A 14,552-nucleotide genomic window follows, 5' to 3' on the forward strand; every position below is an offset into this window, starting at 1 on the left:
CTTTTTTTCTTTTAAAGAGAAGCAAAATAAAAAAATAAAAATGATACAGAATTTCGAAATAAGATGATAGGAAATTAACAATGGTTATTATATTGCATATTATCTTCAAAGCAGTTGCTCAGATTATCAAATATAGGCATGCAAAATTGATCAAACAATTACACATTAATTGTTCCTTTCAACAAACCAATAGAAATTAGTAGTACAATTGTCTTGTGTGTGTATATATATTTTTTCTCCTCCCTGCTTTCTTTCTTTTCTCCTTTCCCTTATCCCACTTGTTCTTTCCTTTTGAGTAGTTTCTTTCCCTTTCACAATATCTATTGTACCTTTCAGATTTTATTTACTCTTTCAGTTTCTTACCCTAGGGAGACAACATGATGTTTACATACTTGAGTCTAATTTATTTCACTCATGAGAATGGTGTCTAGTTGCATCCATTTACCTATAAAAGACTTGAGTTCATCTTTTTATTTTAGAATATGCCATTTCTGTTAATTTTCTATAAAGTTTTATACTGTAATTTTTTTCTGCTGCCCATGATCTGGAATTACAAAGGAACTGTGAGGTGAAAAAAATTCTAAAATGTGTGTAATGCATGGCTTTATGGGACAAGATTACCATATGGGATGAATTAGTGTTAGTGAATCACTTAATTCTTAAATGATACAAAACATGAGGTCTAGCCCCCTTTTTTCTTTCCACGAACAATTCTTAATCCCACTGAGAAGGACTGATTGGACAAAACTGTTCCAAAAAGTAATTAATTTGTGATTGATAAACAAGCAGTGTAGCAACCCATTAAAACCTACAAACACAAGAACCACTGTAAATAGGTTTTGCACATGGACGAACATTACCTGATGGACTCCTGCTTGTAGATGTCGATGATGTTTTCCACCAGCAGGTTCCTCTGAAGTCCATATACGCCATGTCTGTCCAAAACCACCTCATGTCTACAGGAGGGGCAGCGGAATCGGCCCCCTGACGCCACGGTGGTGCCTCCTCTCGTGGGCAAGTATGGGTTAGAGGCCTGTTCTTGCCAAGCGAGAAAAGAGGAATTGAGGAATGCTACAGTGAGCTTTTCAGAGACTTCTTTTCACTCTCTGTGACTACAAACAGCATGAACTACTTTAAGCGTGTCAGAAGATAATCCCTTCGGGCCTAATTGCAAGTGGTCCTGAAAGATCGGGCCAGCCCTTACCCAAGGACACTGTACCACTGTCAGCGTGAGTTAGCGTCCTCCGATGTTTTTTAAAAAACTCTACCCAGAGACTCCAATATTTATTTCTTGGGCAGTAATTCATTTTTAATTTTGAAAGAAATTAAATGACTTGGATTCATTAAAAGCAAATGTGATTCTTGGAATTAAAATACCCTGGGATTTGGGAGTAAGGGGGAGCATGATAGCAAATCACAAAGCAAATCATTCAAATAAACTGAAAATAAATGTAACCTTACAAAGTTTTCTACAGGAATTGACTTCAGTATTAACCACTTGACTGAGATCAGAGGGAGTCTTTTCCACTCCCCAGATTCCAAATAAACCTACCTGGAAAATGTCACTGGCACATTTCCTACACAGGTTATGCTGACAGGGGAGAATGACCACTGGTTTCGTGAACATCTCTAGGCAGATGGGACAGATAAGTTGTTTCTCCAAGTTATCCATGGTTTGCTGCTCTTTGGAAAAAGACTTGTAATTCAGAGATGCACTCATCTCCTGGCTGTCCCTGAGTGCACTGCCAAGGGAAGGATGCTCCAAATGGCTTCTGCAAGTGTTTCCTGGAAATAATTCCAAGGATTGTATGATCAAGTGTCCTTTACGTTTCTCTTGGTGGAAGACATTGTTTCAGGCCCCAGTTCACAGTGGGTGCTGGAGCTGTTTTTAGCAGCCCACGGTCACGTGACAGGGGGCTGACTTGTCCATATAAGCCAGTGACAGGAGGATGGATTCTGACAGGTGACGGAGAGCAGGAGTCAACATTCTTGTCCCTGGGAGTGAAGAGAGTGGGTGGGAAGGAGGATCACAAACCCCATTTAGATGGGGGCTGCAGAGGGGAAGGAGGTGGGAGCTGACACTTGTCAACAACAAATGGGAATATGCACGCCTGGCCTCTGAGCCGGGCCCTCCACAAACACTCGATAAGAACTTGGTGACAGGCTTGTGCAGCCAGGGACAGTGCGCAGCTTGAGTCTGACTGCATAACGAATTTCATTTCTGTCTTAAGCATTTAGGAAGCAAGACAACCAAAGTAGCATGATAGTACCTGCTTAAATGAAAACAGACAAAACATGCTTTAGACATCATTATCCTTGTTTCACAGGGGCAGTCATTTAGAAAGACCTGCTTAATATTAAATATTTCATCTTTGTCGGGGCTGTGGTCTGGGAAAAATTCCACCTTAAGAGCTGAATTCAAATTCTTTCACCCTGAAGGAGTCTACCAAATAATCAATGATACAGTTTTTAAAAAATGAGTAACAAAACTCTAGTACACTTTTTTCCTTCCACATTGGTTTACCTCCTCCCTGTCTTTTATCCTTTACCACTGATCCGTATGTACACCTACAGCATACAAAGTCAGTTTGACAGTCTTTAAATTTTAATTTAGTTTATAACAATAGTCCATACTGGGTTAGTAGTAATTTTAATTTAGTTTATAACAATAGTCCATACTGGGTTAGTAGCTGGCATGTGGCTAGCAGGCCCATGACTTCATTTTGCCATGCATCAGGGGACAGATACCAGTACCACTAACAGCTGAAGTGCAGAGTCCTACCCCTAGGCAATCTGCTTCTGAAATACCTGTGTACTTGTCTCTTCTTCCAAGGTGGTGTTTAAAATGAATAATTCCCTGTTGAGTTCTGATATTCTTCTGCTTCTTTTTATTGTTATCTTTTGGTTTTTTCTTTTTTCTTTTTCTTTTGCTTTTCTTGAGACAGTGTCTTGCTATGTAGCTCAGGCTGGCTTTGAACTCACTTTATAGCCCAGGCTGGCCTCAAACTCATGTCGATCCTCCTGTCTCAGCCTCCCAAGTGCTGGGCTTAGAGGCATGCACCACCATGCCCAGTGAGTTCTGATATTCTTGGTATGGTGTTAAGTCATAAACGCAGATTCTGACATTGGCCGGGATTTTGTGAAACAGCTATTTAGCCAATATATATAAATTCAAAAATTTTAAATTAGATAAAAAATGAAAGAAATCTTCACATTTTGTTTCAAAACAAACTCTTCATTTTATTTTGTCTTGATTTTAAAAACCTTAAAAATACATTTTGTTGACAATCCCCAGTGTGCACTTAATTATCAGGAAAGGGTAGGTCAGTGTGACTGGCTATGAGTGGTCGTGATGTCATTTGCACTGACAGGTTACTGACAATCTAATAAGCTTTATTACTTTATAATAAGTTCTATGTGTTCATAAGCATTTCAGGGCTCTTTGGAGGACTGTCTTAATACTTTCAATATTTATTTAGAGAAGGGAATTAGTGATTATTTTCTTTTTCTTTTACTGAAGTATATCTAGTTGCATAGCTTTAGCAGTTATGTTCAACCTTACTTTAGCAATGGAGTATGAGCACAATATGTGAGGTATTTTCTAGAGAAGATGAAGTTTCTACTGTAAAAGATTTTGCAAATTAGGAAAATCACTTGCATTTGCTAAGGGTCTCTAGAACTTCAAAACCAATAGAATGTACATATGAATCTATGAGAGAGTTATTGGGTTGGTTAGGCTATTGTTAGCCCCATGATAACTGTCTGTAGTCCAAGAAGTCTGAAGTCCCTGGAAAAGATGGACCAAAGAGTCAGCCCCAGTCTGAGGCTGAAAGCCTGAAAGCCCCCTGGAGAATGGCTGGTGCAAGCCCACTTCCAAAAGCTGAAAAACCTGGAGTCTTACATTCAAGGTGATAACAGCAACACAAAATGCACCTGTACAAGATGAGTTTAGTGCACACGCCAGTACAGCTTTCCCTCTTGTGCTTTTTGTCACATCCGGGTCCCCAGTCTATTGGGTGGTGCCACCCACATCTGGCCAGGTCTTCCTCTCTCAGTTTGCTTACCCACATTCTGGTTGTCTCTGGAGACACCTTCACATATGTACCCAGAAGTGAGCCTTACCGATTTTCTAGGTGTCTCTCAATCTAGTCAGGTTGATAGCCAAGATTAATCATCACAGCACAAACTAATAAGATAGTGATGAGTTTTTAATGTCAGAGATACAGTCTGAAAAATGTATTGTTATGCAATTTCGTTGTGTTAACATCAGTGTATATTTACACAAACTTGGTTGGTTCTAGCCTGCTGTACGTGTAGGCTGTATGATATAGCACGTGTTCCCATGCTACGGACCTGTACAGCGTGTTAATTGTATACGTGGGAAGAATAGTGTGAGCACCTCTAAAATTTTGGTATTAAATGTATCTAAATAGAGAAAAAGTACAAGGAAAATATGGCTTAAAAGATAAAAGTGTTGTTATATAATGTTGTAGTATACTTTCCTAGTTACTTTTCTTGTTTCTGGGACAAAATAGCTGACACCTACAAGTTAAAGGAGGAAAATGTTTCTTAGCTTACAGTTAGTAGACGTTTCAGGCCATAGTCAGCTGGCTCCAAGGTAGGGTGGCCTGTCAGAGGGGCACGGCAGAAGAGAAACCGACCGTGGTAAGGCATAGCAGCAGGAAGTGAAATTCCTCTTTCCCTTTGTATTACATTCAAGCTACAAGCCTATTGTTTGGTACCACCCACACCCAGGGTGGGTCTTCTCTCTTCAGTAAATCTACCATCCACACCGAGAACTATGCTAAACTAATCAGCTGACTAATCTAATATCACACATCCACGATCCAGTCACCTCCCAAAAGTTCTGCCTATGAGGGCCTGAGGCTTTGGGGGACATCTAGATATAAACCATACTAGGCACTAACCAGGAAAAAAGTTTCAGGACTGGAAGCTGCTGTGAGTCAGTGAGTGGTAAGCGAATGTGAAGGCCTTGGGCACTGCATAGACCTTCTCAATGCTGCACACTAAGGCTGCACTACGTTTATAAAATTTTTTTCTTCAATAATAAATTGGCCTTGGGGGGCTGGGGATTTAGCTCAGTGGCACAACGCCTGCCTGGCAAGTGCAAGGTTGTGAGTTCGATTCCTGGTACTGGAAAAAACACTAAAAAAAATAAATTGGCCTTATCTTACTGCATCTTTTTATTTTAAAAACTCTTAAATTTTTAACTTAATAATCACATTTTATTAACCACATTTTCTAGCTGTACAAAAATACTTTAAGTGTTCTTATTCAATAAACTTTTCCTATTTTTAATATCATTTAAAATTTTTTTTGATAAAATTTAAGATACACACACATTAAGCTTCCTTGCATGTGTAATGTGTTGCTCATGATATTATGATGGCTAATACATCACCGATATAATTGTATGGGACACCTGCTATATAATGTAGTTGGCCTACCACCGACTGGAAAATTTGTCATGTGGTGCCCTGTATACTATATAACAGTGACTGGACATTATAGCAGAGGCTGTTCTTATAGCAAGAATTCTTTTCTCCTCAAAACATTCATTATGTATTTGCCATGTGTCTCCACAGTGCAAAGCTCTGGGGATTGAAAGGTAAACAAAGACATAAGTCATCGTTCTCCAGAAACTCAGTTTAAGCGAGCTAAGTCACGCATATCCAGATCTGTAATTCAAAACAAAACGTGATAACGAGGTACTGAATTTCAAAGTGGGAGAAATGAGGAAGGCTTCATAGTTGGGATGGCTTTTGAATTTGATCCACTGAGGAGCTTGCACAGATGGACATTCAGCTGGGTGGGGTATGGGAGTGCTTTCCAAGGAAGGCGTAGAAGCAGAGGTTTGGAGACACAGGCATGCAGGGCATCCAGCAGCATATGGTGGTTTAGGCTGGTGTGCAGGCCGTGAATACCTGGCTAAAGGATGTTTAAACACTTAATCAATCAGACAGCAGGAAATCATTAAAAGTTTCTCACAGAGATGCTTCCATAGATCCTGTGTTGGTAATGTTAATCCTGGAGCAGTGGTGGGGACAGATGAGTGTGCAGGTGACTCGGTTAACGACCAGATTAGAGGCTGTTGCCAAAGTCCAGGTAAGAGGTCACAAAGCCCTGGCATGATGAGGTGGCACTGGGGAAGGAAAGCAGGAGATGGACTCTAGGGCACTGTGAATGTCCGATCCACAGAGATGACTCAGACGCCTGCAGTGTGAGCTACCAATGGTGATACAGCGAGGGCTCTAGAGTGACTCAGGAGGCAGGGTCTCTCTGACTTCTGTGTCTCATTTTGTGGTCTTGGGAAAGTGACTTCACTTAGTTGGATTTCAGTTCTTTTAGGCAAATGGCATTTATAACTAACAGCGATATTTGTGGGGGGAAATATCTCTGAAAAAGTATTACTTTTGACATTACAGAACCCCAAGTTCCATTATTTGATGCTCCTTCTTGCCTTCCACTTTTTTCTAGAGCATTTCCTGGAGGCTGCACAGGAAGCCAGAAAGAATTTCATAGGAATATATGCTAAGTTGCTGAGTAATACTCATCTTCCGTTTCTTATTCTCTTGTTTCCCATCTCTTACTCTTCTCTCCTCTCAGAAACCAGCCATCCATGAGACAGGTGTGTGAATTGTAAGTGGGACCCGAGGAAAACACACTCCTCTAGGAAGCAACCAGAAAATGTAGGTCTACTGTCAAATTCTTCAAAGTCTGAGAGACCGAGATCATTCTATAACTGAATCAGGATTTAAATGACCTTCAGGGCTCTGGGATTTGGAGTGGACCTGAACTTCTGCAGAATCATGGAAACCAGCGTAGTCTCAGTAGGTATACAGAAGGGGTTCATTACTTCCTTTCCTTCTCCTGCCACCACTTTCACCCCACGCATCAGCACGGGGATTGAAGCTGGTCAGAAGCAGTTACACAGAGAAGTTCTGCGGCTGGTAGCCCTAATTTCTCTCCATTCAGGAGTCCACTGACTCGGAGCAGGAATATGTTTAGATACGGTGGGAAACTGAAATAAAACCACTGTTCTTTAACCAATTTCCCAGTCCTCAGATAAATATGGGGATATGCCATAGATCCCTAAGATCCTGAGAAATGACAACAGGAAGAGAATTTTGATTTTTAACACCTTTAGCTGCCAGGCCAGCTGGAAGCAGGCTTCAGGGCTAAGGTGTGGGAATGCCATGGAGGCCTAGAGTCATCCTGACATTGACTTCCTGGAGTTAGACCACACCTCACAGTGCTTCATAAGACAGCCCCAGGTTCCCCGAAAGCCGAACAACTGACAATAAACGGGAGGTTGCCATTGCTTCTTTAGTTTGATAACTTGTTAGAGTGGCACAGAATAAAAAAAAGTATTATATTTATGATTACAATTTTATTAGAGAAAAATATAGGAGTATGAATTAAGACTAGTCAAAGGAAGAAACAAATAGAGAGCAAGGTCTGGGTGGGGATTCACAAACGCGAACTTCTCTGTCTTCTCCCAGTGAAACCAGGACAAATCACCCCCCTGAAACAGAGCATTATTCGCCAGGGAAGCTCACCAAGCTTCTGCATCCAGATTTTCATCCGCCTTTCTTTACATAGGCATGACTGACTGAATCATCGGCCATGGGACTGAACTCGGTCTCCAGTCCTCTTTGCCTCCTGGGAGGCTGAGCCGATATGTCATGGTTCAAAATCCCAGCATCCTAATGGTTACACGGTTGCTGTTTCTGTCCTGGTAAGCCCTCTTCCGGGTCACCTTAAGATAAAATCATGCTTATCACTCAGGAAATTCTAACGATTTAGAGGTTCTGACCCAGAAACCTGGGATACAGGCCAGCCAAACTCTTTAGTACACAGGAAACCCTCACTATGTTCTCTATCTCAGGAAAGGAGAAAAGGGGATTCTAAAATTACTTGTACTTCTATATCAGTCCAATGCATATAATAAACATGTACTGCATACCAACTGCTTTGTGTAATAGCTCCCTGTAATAGGTGTTATTATGGCCATGAAGCCAGCTGTGGCTGAGCAAAATTGTCCAGAGTCACATGGTTGCAAAATTGCGGTGCAGACTCAGAGACCGTTTTTTGACTACAGAGCCTGCGATCTCACTAAGCTGTGGCACCATGCACTAGAATGGCGCATTATGAAGCAATTTTCCATGATGATGGAAATGTTCTGTATCTGTAGTGTATGACCTTTAGCCCTGTGTGGTACTGAGTACTTTCAGTGTGTACCAGCAACTCTGGAAATGAATTTTAAAGTTTATTTAATTTCAGTTTATATTTAAATGGTCACATGCGGCTAGTGGTTACCATCCTGGACAACAGGCCCTATAATACAAAATGTAAAAATCTTGGGAGAACATTAGAATGTATACGAAGGATTCTCCAATAGGGGCTGGGTCACTCTCTTTCGGTGGATTCTGTACTCTGTATTTACAGTGACATGAGCCCACACTGGCTTCCTAATGGTTAGAAGAACAATACTAATTCTTCATCCTAACTTCCAAAATCGATTAGAGCATTCTGGGGACAGAAGGCTTAGAAATGCCTAAATAAATCAGTTTCAGAAGTGCTAATCTTCCTGAGGAGTCCAGAATATCCTTGGCTATCACAACAATATCCCTTAGTTATTGTGGGTTGATCAGGCCCATAATCTCCTGAAGGAGTGTATGGTGAAGGCTAAATAAAAAAGGCAAATGGAGTGATTTCAGGGCTCCAGGAGGATCAGAGCCCTCTCACAGAATTTGAGATTCTCTCAGGGCTAAGACCAAGACTTTCTCCAGGTGGCCCATATTTATTTAGTTATCAGAAGAAAGGAGTACTCAAGAAGAGTGGAACCACTCAAGGACTTCTCCAAGTAAGGTATTAAATTAATCCACCCAAGAGTGAGATGCCTGAGGCTACAGTCTTTATCTAGTTGAGGCTGGATCCAGGTGTCCTGGCTGTGATCCTGTCTTATCCTTTGAGGCTTTCTAGCTTCATCCACCACTACAGGCCTTAGTAAGATTTCATGACTCACAAAGGTTCACTTACTATGAGTCCACCACCCATCTCCAGACAAGGAGCCTAGGCCTTGGACAGACTCAAATACACATGAAAAGCCAATTCGTTAATTTAAGCCCTGATCAGGGCTGCTTCATAGTGGTCTTCATCAGTTGGCCTCTTATTTAGTCATGTTTTATTTTGTCTCTATAGCATAGGTAAAGGCAACTGCAAGTTCAAATACTTGAAAATAATAGAGGCTTAGCTCAACAAATATGTTCCCCAAATCCAACATGACATATAGTCAGATGAGAGTGAGGCTGAAGGAGACAAAAAAGTAGATACACCTGAAAGCAAAGCAGTGATGCAGAGTTCAGACACGGTGGGAAAGGTAGCAACCACTGGAAAACTGGTCTTGCTTGTGGTTCAAGGTAGAAGGGAGAGTTCTGGTTTTCTTGTATCAAACAGAAGTCAGAAAATTGGTGGCTGACTAAATGCTTAAAAACAGGGAGAGAATAAAAGATAATGTGGATACGGAGGCACAGAGTTGGGGGACTGCTGAAGGAGGTTTAGAAAGGCTAGAAAATTAGGACACAGGTAACCCAAGACTTTCAGTTTGAACACCAGCCTCAAATCTACTGAAAATTATTTTAATCTCATGCCAAATTTTAGATTAAGCCAACAGAGTTGTTAGTTCTCTGAAATATTCCTTCCTCCCTCCCTCCCTGGATTAGTGAGGGCACCACATTTGATTGATGATTTATTTGAAATTTAGGTGAGTTGGTGTTCTAAGTACCAGGCTCTGTGCATTAGTCCTGTCAGATATAATGCATCTCCCCACAAGAAACACATGTTGGGGTACCATGTTATTTCCTTTGGTATCCTATTACTCAGGGTATACTTCAAAAAAGTACTTTTAAATGACTATTGTTTTTCTTATGAATTTTCTTCTACAGAGTAAGTCTAAAAGTTATTGAAGCTGGGATATAGCTCACTGGTAGAGCATTTGGCTAGCATGTGCAAAGCCCTGGTTCAATCCTAAGTACTAAAAGTTACTAAAAAAAAAAATGACCAAAAACTCTCTCTCCAGTAAAATGACTCATGTCATCTCCTTACACAAAGGATGTGACTCATACAATCCACAAAGTACTTATCAGTTTCCTCCTATCTACATTGTCAATCTTTTTAATTTAGCTATATTTTAGTAATAGACAGCTTAGATATATAACTTAAAAGGTTTTAATAAAAAAGAAACATTTTATGAAATTGGAAATTACAGACAAATGAATCAACTTGTAAAGCACTTAGCAGAAGCTAACACTGGCATTTGTTTTATTAAATAGTTTGTAAATTGAAGGTGAAAGCATTTTTTATTGCTCCTTCTTCAAATATGTTGTTGAAAATTTTACTTCATCATAAAGATCTCTGAGGAAATGTAAAAAACTAACATAGTGTACTTTTCTCTGAACACTTCTTGGCGTAATTCATGTGCCAGAGTTAAACAGTGACTGCCCCACCAAGTAGCAAATACTTTAGCCCAATTTCTTTCCAATGGCAAGTGTCTGAAGTCCTCTCTTGGGTCCAGGCTTCCTTAGGTCCACTCTAATCACACATTCCACACCCATCTTCTCAGTACCCCAGCCTCCTAAGTGATTTCTCTAATTCACTCTTGCCTTCTGCAATCTATTTCTCATGTTATTCATTATTTAGATTCCATAAATGATCATATTATACCTACAATAAAGCAGTTAATCACTGTGATCTCAAAGGTTTGACATGATTTGGTCCCTGCTATCTCTTTAGTACTGCCCAAAGAAATAAGATGACAACTACAAGTAAATGAGTGCTAAATGTGAGCCATATGTGACTTTTCAATTTTCTAGCAATCACATTCAAAAAGTTGCAAAGAAAGCCAGGTGTGGTGATGTATGCCTGTAATCCTGGTCCTCCCATAGGCTGAGGCAGGAGGATCGCAAGTTTGAGTCCAAACTAGGCAATTCAGATATTTAGGGAGACCCTGTCTCACAGTGAAAAATAAAAACAGGCTGGAGATGTAGCTCAGTGTGAAGGCACTGTGTTCAGTGCTCAGTGCTGTGGGAAAAAAAAACTAGAAAGAAATGAAATTAATTCTATTAATATATTTTATTTAACTTCAAAACACCTAAAATACTATCATCTCAACATGTAGTTGATATTTTTTTAAAAATAGTTCTTTTTTATTAGTTTAGAGATGTTTTTTCATCTTTCTTGCCTTATTGCTGAAAACCCAGAATGCATATCCTTGCCTTGTTCCTGGACCAAGGAGGAACACATTCAGCCTTTTATTATTAAGTACAATGATATCTACATTGATGCCTCAATGTTTTCATTGATGCCTCTTATCAGGTTGATGAAATTCCCTTTCTTTCCAAGTTTGTTGACTGTGTAAAAATGAGGAATGGATGTTGAATCTGGTCAAATATTTCTTTAGCCTGTTTAATATGGCAAATTACATTGACCTGTGAAGGTGACCTACTCCTGTACTCCTGGACTAAATTCTACTTGTACATACTATCTTTACCTTTTTAAAAAATCTATTATTGGGCTTAACTGGCTAAAATTTTGGAGAGAATTTTTGCACCTCTATTTTATAGTTTTCTTTTCCTCTGCTGTGTTTACCTGGTTTTGTTATCAGGGTAATGTTGACTTTATACAATGAGTTGGGAAGTACTCCCTGTTCCGTTGTCATTATATGTTTCTTAAATGTTCAATAAAATTTACTACTGAAGTCATTGGCCCTGGTGTTTTCTGAGAAAAATAAATTAGTTAATACATGTAAAGTACTTTGAACTATGTTTAGGTTGTAGAAAGTATTGAATAAATATTACCTGTTATACTTTTAGTCATTTATGTTTCTAATTAAAAATATTTATTTCAGAAAATGAAGTATTTTGAAACTTTAGGGGAAAACATTACTACTATTAACATTTTAATGCATTGTCTAATCTTTGTAATTTATGCTTGTTTATATTGTTATTACTTATATTGCTCCATAAATATTTTATTTGCTTAGCATTCAGTTATCAATACTTCCTCACAAAGGCTTTTTTCTTTTTTTCAGTGTTTGGAGATCGAACCCAGGGCCTTCAAACTGAGCTACCTCACCAGCCTTTTTAAATTACTTTCTTACTTGGAAACAGACTCGCTAAGTCACCCAGGTGCACTTGAATTTGTAATCCTCCTGCCTCAGCCTCCCAGAGTGCTGATACCATGCCCAGGTACAAATTCTTAAATATACTTTTAATAATTACGCATATTCTATTACATGGTAATACCATAAGGCACTTAACAATCATTCTGTATTTTCAGGATTGTTCTACTTTCCTTGCACAGTAGCTCTATTAGATCCAACCACCACTTTCCTGCAGGATAATTAGGCCTTTGCTATAAGTATGATACCAGGCCTGTAGGTGCTGAAATATGGCTCAGGCTCTTCATTTTCCAAGAAAATGATGCTTAATGTTTGTGTCCTTTCCTCTCTCTTTCCTCCTCCTTCCCCTCTACTCTCCTCTTCTTTTCCCTTCTCTTTCTTCTACACCAATAATAGCTAATGCTTACTGTGTGTGCTTATCTTAAGGTACTAAGAACTTTACAAGTAATATCATTATTAACAGCAAGTGACCATTATTATCATCCCTATTTTACAAATAAGGAAACTGAAGTAACTAAACAACAGGCAACTTGCCCAAGGTCAAACAGTGCAGAGCACCAAAGCCAAAGCAGGCATCAGGTTTCACAGGCTCCATGACTAACCACTGTGCAATACTGCCTCCTGATTTACGCCTTCAAACTTTCTATGTGATTTCCAATCCCCACGTGGGCTGGTGACGTTGAGATGTTTGAGTTCTGGTCCATGTCAACTGTCGCAAGCACAGGTCCTCCACCTGGAGGTCCTGTTACAGTCATTCCTATTCTTCAGCCTTATCACACATTTCTTGTTCTTTTAGTCACAGTTCAAAGTATTCTTTTTCTTTGAAATGTGTTTTCATGAACATAAGGATATATTTTAGGTGACTCACATACATTTGACCTTAAATCTATATTGAAAATGAAATAAAAATAGAAACAAATGAAAGATGCAGCAATACACCACAGCAAGTTGTACAAAAACGACATAAAAAAAAAGGAATAAACAAAAAATCTAAGGCAACAAAAGCATACAAGTTACAAAGAACCCTATAGTGTACAAAAATGCAAAGAATGACTAATTGTTTATTGTAATCTTCAAAATAAGCTAATTTTGCTGTTGTCTGGAAGATTTGGGTTGTGAGAAATAGAGGATGGTTTTATTTTTATTTTTATTTTTATTTTTACAGGATGGTTTTGATAGGATGACTATTCTACAAAATAAGGACAGGGAGAATTCATTCCTAGGGGGATCTTTGTGTGTTCTGCTCAGGCTCTGAATCTTAGGGAGGGGTGTGTGTGTCTTTGTTTAATAAAACTGCACTCAAAGGGAGTCCTGGGTGGAACTTTTTTCCCAATTAATTCTCCCTCAGCGGTGGCCGCTAGTTCCCAGGAGCACACCGGCATTAGAACCCAATTCTAAAAGCAAACTGCCCTGCCTCCCGCCTCTACAGGTACCTCCTGCCTTGGCCTGTCCCCCTTGGATTTGCCCAGAGAGCCCTCCCCACCAAGGGGAGGAGGTGGAGCGGAACTGGCCGCCTTCTCAGCTCAGCAAACTTCAGTCAGCGTCCCTTTCCGCGTTTTCTGTTTCTTATGTTCCTACTGCGGGTTCCCTTAACCACGGGTGGCTGAAGTTGTAGGCATTAAGCAGAAATCACAATGGAGTAGGAGGGGCAGTAGATATTACGACAATTGGTTGCCATTTGTGAAAGAAAAAGAATTTCGTGAATTTCCTAAAACAAATGAATTGAAATATTTAAATTAGGACAATCTTCTAGCACCCATCGTGGCTTGTAAGGGAAATTTTACACAGAAGTCACCTCAAGATCACCTTACTTTTCTTGGATGTCTGACTTTTCTGTTGCGTTCACGCTGATGCCGAGGTGAAAGAAAAACTACAAGGAAGAAAACTGGAGGATGCGGGCATCGATCCCGCTACCTCTCGCATGCTAAGCGAGCGCTCTACCATTTGAGCTAATCCCCCACCGCTAGGGGTAGCTGCTTATCTGTTGCTCTAGAGAAGGGTCAGAGCACTGCAAGGCAAAAACTTTCGTGAAACGTTTTTGATCGCAGTAACAAACAAAACCAAACTCTCTCCTTCGAGCCGGAATCGAACCAGCGACCTAAGGATGGCCGCGAACAGGCGCCTACAGTCCTCCGCTCTACCAGCTGAGCTATCGAAGGGAGCGGGGTACCGAGCCGCCGGCTTGTCACCCTGACTTTACGTCACGTTTTAGGCTTCGTGCTGAGCGTATGTACCGTGCTCTCCTCCTGACTCCAGGGCCCCAGGGCACGAGACCCTCTTCCGCGGACTCTGCTGTCCTCACGCCCGCCTCCGGCGTCGCGGCCGGGATCGCGGGCTCGGTGCCCGCCCG

The 14,552-nt window shown here is 40.4% G+C and overlaps 1 protein-coding gene and 2 non-coding genes across 6 annotated transcripts in view; all 3 read right to left on the reverse strand.

Moving 5' to 3' along the window:
• Positions 1 to 1,720, reverse strand: part of Trim55 (tripartite motif containing 55) — a 42,260-nt gene extending 40,540 nt beyond the window's left edge. For all 4 annotated transcript variants that reach the window (XM_005392155.2, XM_005392158.2, XM_005392156.2 and 1 more), the window contains exons 1-2: positions 1,553 to 1,720; positions 861 to 1,033 (exon numbers count right to left, since the gene is read on the reverse strand). In XM_005392155.2, coding sequence (XP_005392212.1) covers positions 861 to 1,033; positions 1,553 to 1,720 — 341 coding nt within the window. The remainder of the gene's footprint in view (positions 1 to 860; positions 1,034 to 1,552) is intronic.
• Positions 1,721 to 14,088: 12,368 nt separating this feature from the next.
• On the reverse strand, positions 14,089 to 14,161 carry Trnaa-agc. The gene has a single exon. It is a non-coding gene; the product is annotated as a tRNA-Ala (tRNA).
• Positions 14,162 to 14,272: 111 nt separating this feature from the next.
• Positions 14,273 to 14,361, reverse strand: Trnay-gua. Its single transcript is given in 2 exon segments — positions 14,273 to 14,308; positions 14,325 to 14,361. It is a non-coding gene; the product is annotated as a tRNA-Tyr (tRNA).
• Between the last annotated feature and the right edge of the window lie 191 nt (positions 14,362 to 14,552).

The sequence above is a fragment of the Chinchilla lanigera genome, unplaced genomic scaffold (assembly GCF_000276665.1).
Source record: "Chinchilla lanigera isolate Chin_1 unplaced genomic scaffold, ChiLan1.0 scaffold00043, whole genome shotgun sequence".
Lineage (NCBI taxonomy): Eukaryota > Metazoa > Chordata > Mammalia > Rodentia > Chinchillidae > Chinchilla > Chinchilla lanigera.